The sequence below is a fragment of the Myiozetetes cayanensis genome, unplaced genomic scaffold, assembly GCF_022539395.1.
Source record: "Myiozetetes cayanensis isolate MyiCay16 unplaced genomic scaffold, myiCay2020 scf9, whole genome shotgun sequence".
Taxonomy (NCBI): Eukaryota; Metazoa; Chordata; class Aves; order Passeriformes; family Tyrannidae; genus Myiozetetes; species Myiozetetes cayanensis.
Window position 1 is genome coordinate 29758234 of NW_026088185.1, and position 13458 is coordinate 29771691.

Here is a 13458-nt window from a genome sequence, read left to right on the forward strand (position 1 = left end):
CTCCAGGGGCAGCCTTCAGCCTTCTCTTTCATGTCATTTTCCTGAGGTTTGACAGTAATGCCAATATCGAGACACGGAAATGGTTAGACAAACACTCTATTTATCAACACACATTCTCAGCAGGATCCTCCAGGACCTAAAGCTCCGATGCTGCGAAATTGGCAACTCGCTGCAGAGCTGAGTTTTCTGGATCCAGCTGTCCACAGAAGAGGTGTTGGCTGGGGAAGCAGCAGCCTGGGTGCCTGCCTGTGCAGTGGGCTGGGAAGGATGGCACACGTCTCCTCCCTTCCCGAGGGGCATGAGATGAGAAACCTCCCTTCAGTTGCTTCCCTGTGGATTTTGGTAAATCCTTCCAGCCACAGCATGTATCCCACAGTGCCTGGTTGTTCCCCATTCCTTCACAGCTGACAGAAGGCCCAGTTTTCTCCCCAAAAGGAGAAAAGTTTCAGCTTGGTGCCAGACAACCTCTGTGAAATGTTCATCTTCTTGGAAAAGTAGTGCTGGATATGTTGGAAATTATGTTTTAGGGCTCCAGAGAAGACTTGTGTTCTCAAGGCACTCTGCTAACTTACTTCAGAAATACATGTGAACTGCCAAGAAGGGAAGACAAACTACCCAAATACCCCCAATTCTCTCCACCCCAAGTCTCTTCAGATAACAAGGGATGGTCAGGGACAGGGATGGGAGCATCTGGAAATAACATTATTCCTAAGGGAAAGTGCTCCTTTTAAATTAATTGTATTCCTTTTATCCATGACAGTGTAATTGCATTTTGCTTAACTAAGTCTTTTTAATTGGTGCTGGGTGTAAATGATAAGCAAAGCTGCATCATTCCTTTTCAGCTGTCACAGACAGCTCTTTTAGGGCAGTGCAGAGACTTAGAAGCTGGGATCTAATATCACTGAGCTGGGTATTTGGGGAGGGGGGTGGTGTGGTCATGCAAGGCAGCCTCCACACCTCACCAACTATCCCATGGTGACTCGTGGCACCCTTCCTACCCCAGTGGACCTTCCCTTAGACTGGAGAAGCACAAGTGGGGCACAAGTGCTCTCCAGACCTGCTGCCTGGGGGTCCCAGGGCTGGGTTTCAGGCTCCAAATGCCACTGCTGTGAGTTGAGTCCTTCCCCCACAGTGATGAGGCTGGAGTTGAGCTGTGGAGCTGTCCCTCCAAGGGGACACCTCTGACATGCAGGCAAAATCTGGGGTTTTGCCTTAAAAGATGTGTTTCTATCTATTAAGAGTGGAGAGCAAAACCTGCACAAGTGTTCCAACTGCTCAACAGTCAAACAGTCAGGTACAGGAGACTGCATCAGAAAAGTGTTTTCCACTCCTTTTTTTTTTTTGTTTTTCCAGATCTCTTTCTGGGAGGACTGGTTGACCACAGCTGGAATTACTGAGGACTGAATTTCTCACAACCTGAGTTATGCCCTCAAACCGAGCGCCCTGCTCTGCTCTTGGGCTTGGTACCTTGCTGCATGTGCCATCAGGCTGTTCAACAGAATAAAACACATTTTTGTCCTTCCCTGCAACACATGTGGGATATCATGGAAAATCTCTGGCTGCATCACCAGGCCCCTGTGGCTGCCACTGCCCTCCCACCCTTGGGATCATAAGAATCACAGAATGATTTGAGTTGGAAAGGAACTTAAAGTTTCAATCCCCTGGGCAGGGACACCTTTTACTAGACCAGGTGGCTCAAAGCCCCATCCAACCTGGCCTTGAACACCTTGGAGGTGGAGCAGCCACAGCTTCTCTGGGCAACTTGTTCCAGAGCCTCACTTCCCTCACAGTAAAGAATTTCTTCCTAATAGCTAATATACTCCTGCTCTCTCTCAGTTTAAGGCCATTCCCCCTTGTCCCATCACTACATGCCCTCATCAAAAATCCCTCTCTAGATCTCTGGCAGATATTTGGAAGGTGCTCTAAAACCTCTCTCTTCTCCAGGTGGAACAGCCCCAACTCTCTCAGCCTGTCGTCAGAGGAGAGGTGCTCCAGCCCTCTGGGCATCTTCGTGCTCTCCTCTGGACTCGCTCCGGCAGGTCCGTGTCCTTCCTGTGCCGGGGGTCTCGGAGCTGGACACGGTGCCGTAGGTGGGGGTCTCACAAGAGCAGAGCAAAGAGGGATGCGAGGGAACCGCGGTTCCCCGTGGGATAAAGCAGCGGGGACGAGCGGGCAGGAGCGGCATCAGGGCCGATCGAGCCGATGTCGCGGACCTCCCGCGGTGGCTTTGCGGAGCGGGCGGCGGGCCTTGAGCTCCCCTTAGTGCCGGGAAGGAGCATCTGAGATAACCGGGAGCCGCGGGCGGGGACTGGGACGGGGATGGTCGTGGGGAGGTGGCAGGTGGGTCCTGGGGCGGTACCCGCGGCTCATCCTGCAAATCTCACCGCGCCCCTGGCATCCCGTCGGGATGTGCCCAGCGTTCTCCTCGATGGGAAAACTTTATTTATTGATAGCGAATTGCGTCAATTGCATAGGAGCCAGGAAAGCCCAGTCCAATATTTTCTGCCTAATACATCTACAGATGTGTGTGTAATTTTATTTATTTATTTATTTATTATTTATTTAGTTATTTACTTTTTAATGCCAAACAATAGTTTATTCATTTCTGATACACCATGATTTGATATATCTTTTTATTTGTCATCCTTTTGCTTTACTGGATCATCTAAATTCTAAAGGTATTAAATGCTTAGCTTTGTACACCAGGTAAGGTAGAGGGTATTGCTCCTGGAGACTGGTTAGGAAACACTGACAGAGAGGACAAGGGACTTGGCTAAGGTCAAAAACTAAGGGCTATGCTAAACCAGGATATTATGGTGCCTAGATCCCAGGCATTTATTTTTGCACTTTAACCTGCGATCAACATAATTTCTGGAGAGTATTTATATTTGCATGCCAGAGAGTTCATCTGAGGATTTCTGAGCATCTGCTGTCTTGGGTGTATACACTCCCTGGGGGGTTTAGGCTCAGGTTCACAACTGTACTGTGATGAAGATGGACTAGCCCTCTCAGCTGCAGAAACTGCACACTGAGCCTCTTCTCTCACTGCACTAAGCTAACATGGACCATTTTCCCCCCTGTGCACTTAGAGGTCATACCCTTGTGAGCTCCTGCAGGTGAGCTGATGTCAGGTAGCTGAAAAAGCTGTGAACTGGCTCACATGCCTGAGCTCCAATTGTTTTGTGACAGCTGGGATGTTTCAGGTTACCTGTGGGTCTTGCAACCGTTACTGATTTACTAAAAATTCAACTTTCTTTGTCAATACTTTTATGACCTGGTAAGGAGACTATATGCACAGCCTGATGAAACTGGGTTTGCATCGTGAAGAAAAGCCCCAGAGAGAGCAGAGGTGGCAGCGGCTCCCAGGGCAGCTTCTGTGTCCCATCAACTGCACTCCACCCCAGCATCCTCGTTGTGGTTGCAGTTGTGCGAACCCCAGCTGTTCTTTGCACAGGAGAAAATCGAACTTTCAGTCCCACTGCAATTTACTTCGTCAAGCCAAATTGTTCCAGTGCCTTTGGAAGATGAAGTAAACAAAAAAAACTATTGGTCAAGAGAAAGAGGATTATGCGCTTTTTTTAAAAGAGACTCCTGTAAATAGTGGGCATGTGTTGAGTTGGATGGTTGGCTTATTGGAAATCAAGCTTTTGGGCACAGTTCAAGCAGCACTTAATGTGTAGCTCACTCATCCCAAGATGAGTGAGCTACATATCCTCAGGAAGGATATTGAGGTGCTGGAGCAGGTCCAGAAAAGAGCAACAAGGCTAGTGAAGGGACTCGAACACAAGTCCTATGAGGAGAGGCTGAGGGAGCTGGGGTTGTTTAACCTGGAGAAGAGGAGGCTCAGGGGTGACCTCATCAGTCTCTACAACTACCTGAGAGGAGGTTGTAGCCAGGTTGGTCTCTTCTCCCAGGCAACTACCAGCAAGACAAGAGGGCACGGTCTCAAGCTCTGCCAGGGGAGGTTTAGGTTGGATATTAGAAAGAAATTCTCTACAGAGAGGGTAATCAGGCATTGGAATGGGCTATCCATGGAAGTGGTGTTTACTCCATCCCTGGAAGTGTTTAAGAAGAGACTGGATGTGGCACTTAGTCCCATAGTCTAGTAACTGTAGTAGTAGTAGATCAAGGGTTGGACTTGATGATCTCAGAGGTCCTTTCCAACCTGGCTGATTCTATGATTCTATTCTATGAGTCTATGAATGAGCTGCCCTGCTGAGATTCTCTTTGCTCTCCTGCTGCTTGTGTAGGTGACATTGTTGTGGTGCTTCCTGGGTGTATGCAATGCCAGGCCTGGGGACGTGTAAAGTTGTTGTGGACTCACCTCCACCAGCTGTGAAGGCAGAGACTGCACGGCTGAATCCCAGCATTCGGCAGACTACAGCAGCCTCTTGCATGGTCCAGTGGTCGTCACATACTGTTCCCCAGATCCCTTGGTAGAGGACTTCCACACGGCCCTTCCTGCTTCCTCCCATGAGTCGTATATGATTGGAGTCAGCTGACAGTTTAGGGGAGAAGAAAATAACTCTATGGGTCATACAGGCGTAAGAAAGACAGAAGCAGTGATCACCCAAACCAGATGGATGCTCCCATCTCCGTGGCTGAAGCCAGTGGCCGAACCAGGAACCCAGTGGGACTAGGTTACTGGTACAATTCAAGTCCTTCTCCTTCATCTGGGGACACCAGGCTGCAACTCAGAGCATAGACCCCCTGGTTCTGGTTGCTGTGCTGTGGGTTAACCAGTGTGAGCAGAGGGGAATGTTGGTCCTGATCTCAGGTAGCTTTGATACCAGAAAGCAAGTGAGTGAGGAAGTGAAAGTCCAGTACTCCTCCCTTTTCACCCTTGCTACCTTTTGCTCCTGGGAAACCTGTTCCAAATTAAAAAACCTCAAACATTTGATGGCTGAGTACAAAGAAATCCAGTTATTATCTTGTTCTGAATACTTGTATGAGTTGGAGATGTGAAGACTCCCTCCCCTTGTGGAAAATGAAAACCCTGAAGTGATTAAGGATATGTAAAAGAAATGTGGCAAGAAAAGTATGATAACATACAACAAAGTCTTCCTAATGTGTGATGCAAGAAAAGGGTCAAAATCCCACCCACTCACTTGTGGGAAATTGTTGGAGGTGAAAATCATGAAAGTTATGAAGACTGCAGAAGAAATCAAGAACCTGAAGTATCCCATGAAAACGAAACCTCCCTTTGAGGGTAGATGAATTGTTTCAAATGTATTGATGTGGGGTTTGTATTTTATTTCATGGTTAACTATATTATACTTGTTGAATGTACCCCAGTTTCATATGAAACTCATTTTATTCCTTGTACCATGGACCCTGTTCTCTGACTGGTCTGTTTCTGCCATAATGTAGTGTTTTTCCTATATGGTTATACCTTCTCTCAGTTTTGCATGTTCTGTCCATGCTCCTCCCTTGTTACACCCCTTTTCTAGTTGGTTCTCTCCTTGCCCTTTATAAGGTAGGAACCATGTTAAATAAAAGGCCATTTTGTTCTCACATACAAAGTGTGCAGTCCCATTTTTCCTGCCATAACTGTCAGGAAATGTATCTCATTCCCACTGCTACCTGTAAAAAAACATCTCTAATAGCCTTTGGGCTTTCTGGAAGCAAGTACAGTATCTCCTAAAGTACTTGAATGAAGGTTTACATCCTGGGATTTGTTCTCCAGGGACAGCAGAAAGTTACTCCCAACAGTCTTCCACATTTCTGTGCAACATCTGGCTCTTGAGAGAAGGGATGTTTGAAAAAAAATCCAATGAGCCCTTTCCCCAGAAGTTACCTTCAGAAAGCCTTCACTGCTGTCTTCTTCTGTGGGGGGGACCAGAAGATGAGACCCACCCAGAGGGCAGTGCTTGTCCTGGAGCCAGCCAAATTACAGTTTTCCCCTCTTCCAGAAGCAAGGCTCCAGAGGAGGAGTGCACAGAGAAGCCCCACTTACCATCTACTTTATTTTGTTTCTGAGGATTCCTCTACTATTCTGTGTGAACAACTAAAAGAAAAATCATATGTAGCACTGGTTGCTTCCCATGGCCTGTTGTAACTACTGTTTGGGGTTTTTTTTTGACTACAGGTCTTAGGGTTCTCGGAAACCTATGCGATGGGAAGAGGGATGAGTAAGGAAGGAGAGTAGCTGTAGTGTTGGCCCTTTTGAACAACTTTTGTGTCCTACAATTAGCAAGGTGTAGTCAAATAGCCTCACTATTAGGTGTTCACAGTTTTGTGCTCCTGAGTGCAGTGTTTATCTGGGATTTATCCCAGTGACACAGTGTGCTGCAAGATGTCTCCGCACAAGGCAAAAAGGGACATTGGTTGTTCCAGTTTTTTCTAAGACCAGTGATTTGAGAAAATCTAATGCATCTGTTTACTTGCATGTCTTTTAGCACACCTCCCGCTGTGTACATGTGACACTCTGCACATTCCTCTTTTGGGAATGCTAATCTGTCTGTTGAGTTCCTCCAAATGAGCTCTGTAACATTCCCCAGAGCAGCTTGTGCCAGTCTGAGATCTACGGTCCTGAACCCAAAAGCACCGTCAGCTCCACAGACCCCTTGGCAAACAGTCTTACCAGACAATCCTTGGTCTCCCTTGGCTCCTTTTGGCCCCGGTTCTCCTTTTGGACCCCGAGTGCCAGAATCACCTTTGCTTCCTTTTTGACCAGGTAGGCCTTGCATGCCTGGATGTAAAGCAAAAAAGTAATTGCCTTTGTGTCTTCCCAAGGAAAGAACATGTTGATGCAGAAAGGTGGAACTTGGCATTTAAAGTGTTTTGCATCATCAGGGTAAGTTATGCTGTAAAACATGGGTTTACCTTTTAGGCCCTGGTCTCCCTTTGCTCCCTGTTGCCCTGGAAGACCTAAGGTCATCAAAACAAACAAACATACATACATTTATAAGACCAATATTTATACATTTATAAAAGCTTATGCAAACTAGTCTGTATGTAGTACTTTAACTTGTCTAGTTTGGGTGTCTATTCTGTAGACATCTATCTCTAAATTGGGTGTCTTATTTCACATCATATTTATTGCAGACCATGTCAAAAAAGAAAATACAGGCAGTGGAGAAACATCTTCCGCTGCAGTAGATCGACTCCTGGTGATTTATTTCGTATCTTAAACTGCACTGATGTCATAGAGACTCTCCCTCCAGCTGGGTCTTCACTAACCATATAGACCAGCCTAGACATGTAAATTTAGGTGCATCAGACATATGCAAGCATGTAATGTTGGGCCAAGTGACTCTCATCCCTGTCATCCAGCTGTCAGTGAAGGCAGAAAGGTGCAGCACTTGGACCTCAGTTACCTCCTGAAGGGCATGAGGTTGCATGCACTATATAAATTCAGGATTTTAAAGAGAAGTACATCAGAACAGGTTTATACAGCAGAATGTCACCCTGTTGTTTGGGTGCCTTGAAAAGAGGTGACCCTTTTCAAGTGGAACGTCACAGAAAAGGCCTCGTTTGTGTGCCCTACATTGGCCTCTGAAGATACTTCATCCTGCAATGCTACAGAAGAGGCCAGGATGGATGCCTCCTTCCCCATCTTCCCTCCAGCCAGCAAAATTTGTCTTTAACTCCAGATTAGGGAGGTGGTTGTTTAGTTCATCTTAAACTGATGCTTTGTTTGTGCATTTTCTATTTATACAAAAATTCAGGCAACATCACCTCCTGGCAACATCAACTCTCTGGTAAACAGCCACCCCCCAGTAGCCTGGCAGAGGCCCACGACTGCCATAGCATCTTGGGATGCACTGGGGCTCCAAGAACAGGACTCAACAGATCTCCTCCTTTCCCATGCCTGCATAATGAGCATTGTTGACTCCAAACTGGTCTTATTCTCCTTTACCTCTTATTCCTTGTTCTCCCTTTTCACCTCTGAGTCCAGCAGCGCCTGCTATTCCTAAAATTAAAAACAAATCAGTAAGGGTGAAGCCATCATACAAAGTGAGGCCAGACTATGAGCTCAAGGAGTTATAGGTTTGAGTAGTGTTGTACCTGGGCTACCTTTGGGCCCCTGGTCCCCCTTCTCCCCTTTCTGACCAGGTCTGCCTTCAGGGCCAGGGCTTCCCACAGTTCCAGGCTGTCCATGTACACCTTGAGGTTGAGTGAAAGCAGCACATATGAAATGCAACACAAAACTTGAAGGACATAAGAAGGAGGACAGTTCAGTCACCAGCCCCTGCACTGTACAGACAGAGTTGACCCTATGAAGGCAAAATGAATGCTGGGTCTGTCCGAGTCGCAACCCTCCCCTGGCAGCACTAATCTTAGTGCAGCAGGGAGTGATGCTCTGGAGTGAAAGGCTGTACAGACCCAGGTCCTTGCAGCCTATCATCCTTGACATGCATGAGTGCTTTCCTAAAAGAGCACTCTTGCATGTGCACACACATCAGGAAGCAGACACAGGTCTCCACAGTTCAGGACCCTTCTTTCCTTCTCAGTCTCCAGCACAGTGAGCAGGGCCCAGATGAAGCAGCCAGGGCTGCAGGATGAGTTTGCACAATGCTGGAACATTGTCATGGTTTCTTCATCTAATCATCATCTCTTACCCAGGCTGGGATCTAGGCTGGCTGCAGTTTTCCTTGTCATGAAGCACTATCTAAAAGAGATCAGTCCTATATCTCTAGAAGAACCTTCACCTTCTGGGCTACTTACCTGCCTCTCCTTTCTGCCCAGGAGGTCCAGGCTCCCCCGTGGTACCTGCAACAACATCCTGACATCAGTGCGAACAAGGCTTAGCCCAATGCTTCGGTTAGGTCAGCCCTGCTCCACAGCATGTGAGGGCTGATGATGGGTCACACTGTGCCCTCTGCACTTACCATTGAAACCTGGCAGTCCTCGGACTCCCTGTTGTCCCTGAGGACCCATGGGTCCACGTGACCCTGGGTCTCCCTTCTCACCTGTGTCACCCTTCTGTCCTTGGACACCTATCAAACAGCACAGCACACACATATAAATAAAAAAAAAGCCAATTGTCTCTGCAGCCTATGGAGCACCTCTGTCTAGCCACATCAGCAACAAAGTTTGGCCTCACACCTGCCATCATTCAGTGGCATTCCTGTAAAGCTGTAAGAGAACAGGGCTGGTCTTTTGAATTCACCTCTGACTCTGTCAGACTGTCTGGCCAAGTGTTTGTCTGACCTGGTGTTAAAGGTTTGCAGTGGTGCCATGACACCTCTCCAGTCTATTCCCTAAACTATCCCTACCACTACAATGGTTTCTCCTTTAGTTAAATATCCCTTATTGCAGTCTGCATCCTTCCCTTCTTCTAACCACAGTGGAGATACAGGACAGAGTATTCTTGTGCTTCCAGAGTTATCTCCCCTTAGCCTTCTCTCCTCTCAGCAGGTGATAAGCATGCTCCAAAAGAGCTGAATTACTTGACAGTACCTCACTTAAAGTCTTACATCTCCTTCATCTTTCTGCTCCAGAATTATCCCTTTTGGTATTCCTCCTACAATCACTTTTCTGGAGCAGCTTGTGCTAATGAGTGCACTGAAGCATATGGGATCTGATGGAAGATCTGAGGAAGCTCTTACCAGCCTGTTCAATTGTCCCTCCTGCTCTGCACCACACACATCATCTGCTTTCTTTTCCTATCCTTCTTTCAGCCCATGTGGGACCACTGAGTAACAGCTATCCAGGAGATGCCCACTAATGCATGTTGTATGGGAGAAACACATTGCATAACTCTTCTACTTAAGGTGTATAAAGTCAGACTTACATAAGATATAAAGCTCTCAGAAAGAGGTTTCACTGAAATGACAACTAACATCCACATGCTTGTGCATATAAATTATATTGTATTATTTTATATCATGAAAACCCTACTGAAAACATTGGTGCTTTAATCTAGGCATGATAGATAGGCTGATAATTGAATATCTGTGGCTTTCATTAGGCAAAGGTGACTCTATAAAAAAACTTCCATGGTGCAGAGTCAACATTTTGCATGACCCCTTCCCCCAGGCCTCCTTTGGGAGCTTTGCTGAAGCATGATATGAAATCAAACCCCTTCAGATCAGGTTGAGAGTCCTGTTTATCCAGCTCCCTCGTTGACTGGCAAGCCACTCTTAGAGCTGCATGGATTTTTATGAAATACTGACCTATGAATCCTTCTGCTTGTGTTACATGTAGAATGAGTTTAAACAGAAATACATGTGAGAATCTTAAGTAGTGTAGAAGTCTTACCTGGAAGTCCCACCTGTCCTTTTTCTCCTTTCACTCCTGGCAAACCACTTGAACCAGCAGGACCAGGAGCTCCTTTGCTCCCCTTCTCACCCTGCGGTCCTTGTAAGCCTGCAAGGACAACACCACTTTCCTGATGCTCCATTGGATGCAGTGCCTAATGAATGCCAGCAGCAGAACATGAAACTCAAACGCAGGCAGAAGCCAAACTCCCCTCTCCATGCACTTGACAGTGTGAAACTGGCCCACTGTGACTGTTGCACGTTGACTTTTAAAATAAGATTTTTTTTCCAGTTAAGTTTTGCTTTTGCTCACATTAGCTCTATATAGGCTTATATTTCCTTCAATGACATTCTTACTTACTTACACTTTCACTGAGGGCAAGATTGCCCATAAAATCATCCATAAAGCCACTTTATGTCCATCCACAGAAGTAATTCAGGTTTCAGAAAAGCCTTACCCTGGATTCCTTGGTCTCCCTTTGTCCCCGGTGGTCCCCCTAGCCCTGAGATATAAAATACATGTATCAGCTGACACACATCATCTATTCACAGTAATGGCTAAGAAGAAGAGATGAATTTTTAAATCATCCTTTGTGCACACAGTTTTGGTCACCAGTGAGGCCAATCTTCAGCTGTCAGGGAACAGCATAACCACTTGGATAAAGTCCTTGGAGCTCAGCTGAGCGCATGGCTGGGCAGGGGCCAGCTGTCATCCAGCCAAGCCCACCTCATGGGGACCATTGGGGACATCTTCCATGAAAGTGCACTGAACTATTGGGCTCTGATGTGTAATAAGCACTGTTTGGCAGGAGGTGCTGTTTCAATGTTGTAAATGAATCCAGGAAGATGTGAAAACGTGATTTAAAAAAAAAAAAAAATTTTTTTTTTTTCTTCAGAAAAGCTCATCAGTGTAGCCAAGAAGTAGGGATGGATGAGCCACAGACATGACCCAACAGGGGTTGCATCTTAGATCATCGCCATAGAAGCACAGAAACTGTTGCCTAGTCCGACCTCTGCTCAAAGTGGAGCCAGCCTTAGATCAGGACTTGCTGCATCCTCACAGTCTAGAGACATTTATCTCCTGCAGCAGGTGTAGTTCTACCCAAGCCCCAGGTACCCAGGGCAACAGCTTGTGCATGGCTGTGGAGAACAGCCCTTGCACCCAGCTCATTCCTAAGTCTGTGCCATCATTTTCCTAGGGACAGGGTGGGCAAAGTACCACCTCTGTTACATGCACTGTTCAGCCGTGGCTCTACAGGGCAGGCACTGGGGTGGTCTGCCTGAGTTGTCCTGGAGTAAGCTGGACAGCAGAAATTGCTGTGTCTGGGGCAGAAAGCTCAGCCATCTGCTGATTGTGGGACACACATAAACACCCTCACTGTGAAGAGGAGATTTGGGATGGTTATTGCAGATAATGATCAGTTACTTGATCACCCCTGAGTTTTTCTAATGGGGTACCAGTGAGGAGGCAGAGACAAAATGCTCCTCTGTGGTGGTCACTGACCTCTGCAGGAGCACTTGGGCCAACCAAGGCTCCTGGAGGATCAGTCCAAAGGTACAGCAGGTCTCCTCATGGCCAGGGCTTTGTGTTTGTGCACACTGGGTAGGGTCTGGGTCTAGAGACTGAAATCCCAAATCCTCAGTTAAAGTCTCTTAGATGAAGTAAAGAGAAAGAGTTAAAAAGGAAAAGTTTTACCAACATACCTGGGGGACCAGGATCTCCTTTGCTTCCAGGAGGACCTGAAATATTTAATGGATATTTTTCAGTAGTCAGCGCTCAGTGAGGAGCATATCAATATGGGATTGACAAGCCTGAGGCCTGGGCTGAAGATATCACCCTTTCAGAGGGCACCTGGAGTCCAAATCTACAAATTACAGGAGGGGAGGGATCCCACAGCCACATGTGCAGCTGCTGAGGGGATCCGGTGGTCTGCACAGGGCAGTGCTCCAGCTCCTCCAAGTGTGTCCAGCTCCCCGGCCAGAGGGTCTGGAGCCGACTCCAACCCTGGGCACTGGCTCACCACTAACAGACAGGAAAACCAAATCTTGCCCTTGTCACCAGTTCTGAACTATGTTTTTGGCCCAGCTTTGCCAGTGGTTCAGAGGAGCCAGGTCTTTCCATCGTAGAGCTAGCATGGAGAAATGTAACCATACCTGCAACCAGGCTGATGTTGCTCACCATCATCATCAGATTTGCATTGCTGTTTTTGATTATGGTAATTTCCTCTTCTAAACTTCTCCTCCAGTTTTCTTCATGTCCCATGTACTTCTCAGCAGAGCTTCTCTCCGAAATCAGACTGTTGGCAAAGGAGCTCTTCAGAATCTCTTCTGTATAGGAGGTATTTTGTTCCTGAAATTTCAGTATCTCTCTCTCCATCTTAAGCACTGAGGAAACAAAAAGCCCATGTAGTGAATATTCCCTGTCCGGTCTGGTTGGGAAATGCCTGTCTGGCAGAGCAGCTCCTCAGCACCTGGGGAGAACACCCGGGGATAAAGACCACCCCTGTTTGAACCAGGGAGGTGATTTTCATGTGCCAGTCCTTGCTGCAGCCAGGAGTGCAGCCGGGAGTGCTTTTGCAAATGCAAAGCACATGTCTGGGGCTGGGGGAATAGTTTCCTGCAGCGGCTGCTTTGCCTCGCGGTGTGCGGAGCAGCCTCTGTGCTCCCTCAGAGGTTTCCGCCCTGCGTGCTCGCCCATGCCCTGAGAGCACCCAGCAAAGCTCTCTTTTGATGCCAAGCTCACGGTGAGGTTGTGGCATTACCTTTGTACATCAGCAGCCCTTGGCCAGCCGTCAGCAGCAGCAGGTAGACGCCAAGGGCCGTTAGAGCACAGCATGTGGATGGCTTTCTCTGGCCTTGAGGCTCTAAAAAACAACAGAAGTAGGGTAGGCACCCTCCCACACATGCTCTCCCCTACAAAATCTGCTTGCTTCCAGTCTTTCAGGTTTGGCCACAATAAATTAACAGTGTTTTCCAGAGATGGGGAGCAGAAAGATCTGTCTGTGAGAGTGCTTGATCGTGTCAGAAGGCAGGTTGCTTTCCTCTCCTCTGGGCTTTGCACTGCAATTCACTTGGCTGCCTCTTCCTTAGCCAGTTTAACCAGCTCAATGCCATCAAGAACTAATCCAGCCTATAACAAGTATGAATATGGTGGTTCTCCCCTCTCTGCATCAATAAAAGTCTTGTTTCCATTGCTTTTAGTTGTCCCAGGTTGCCATTCAGAGGGTTGCTCAAAGCAATTCCCTCTCCATCC

General features: G+C 47.3%; 1 protein-coding gene across 3 annotated transcripts in view; it reads right to left on the bottom strand.

The window, feature by feature from the left end:
• Window positions 1-2439: 2439 nt before the first annotated feature.
• The window catches only part of MARCO (macrophage receptor with collagenous structure), a 923899-nt gene continuing 912880 nt past the window's right edge, over window positions 2440-13458 (bottom strand). Inside the window, exons 2-14 of one of the 3 annotated variants that reach the window (XM_050340479.1) lie at window positions 12968-13069; window positions 12360-12590; window positions 11910-11945; window positions 10664-10708; window positions 10207-10314; window positions 8835-8942; window positions 8671-8715; window positions 8011-8109; window positions 7862-7915; window positions 6826-6870; window positions 6584-6691; window positions 4325-4498; window positions 2440-3515 (exon numbers count right to left, since the gene is read on the bottom strand). In XM_050340479.1, the coding sequence (XP_050196436.1) occupies window positions 3385-3515; window positions 4325-4498; window positions 6584-6691; window positions 6826-6870; window positions 7862-7915; window positions 8011-8109; window positions 8671-8715; window positions 8835-8942; window positions 10207-10314; window positions 10664-10708; window positions 11910-11945; window positions 12360-12590; window positions 12968-13069 (1286 nt within the window). In that variant the 3' untranslated portion in view covers window positions 2440-3384. The remainder of the gene's footprint in view (window positions 3516-4324; window positions 4499-6583; window positions 6692-6825; window positions 6871-7861; window positions 7916-8010; window positions 8110-8670; window positions 8716-8834; window positions 8943-10206; window positions 10315-10663; window positions 10709-11909; window positions 11946-12359; window positions 12591-12967; window positions 13070-13458) is intronic. The other 2 variants (XM_050340481.1, XM_050340480.1) reach the window with 2 other exon arrangements.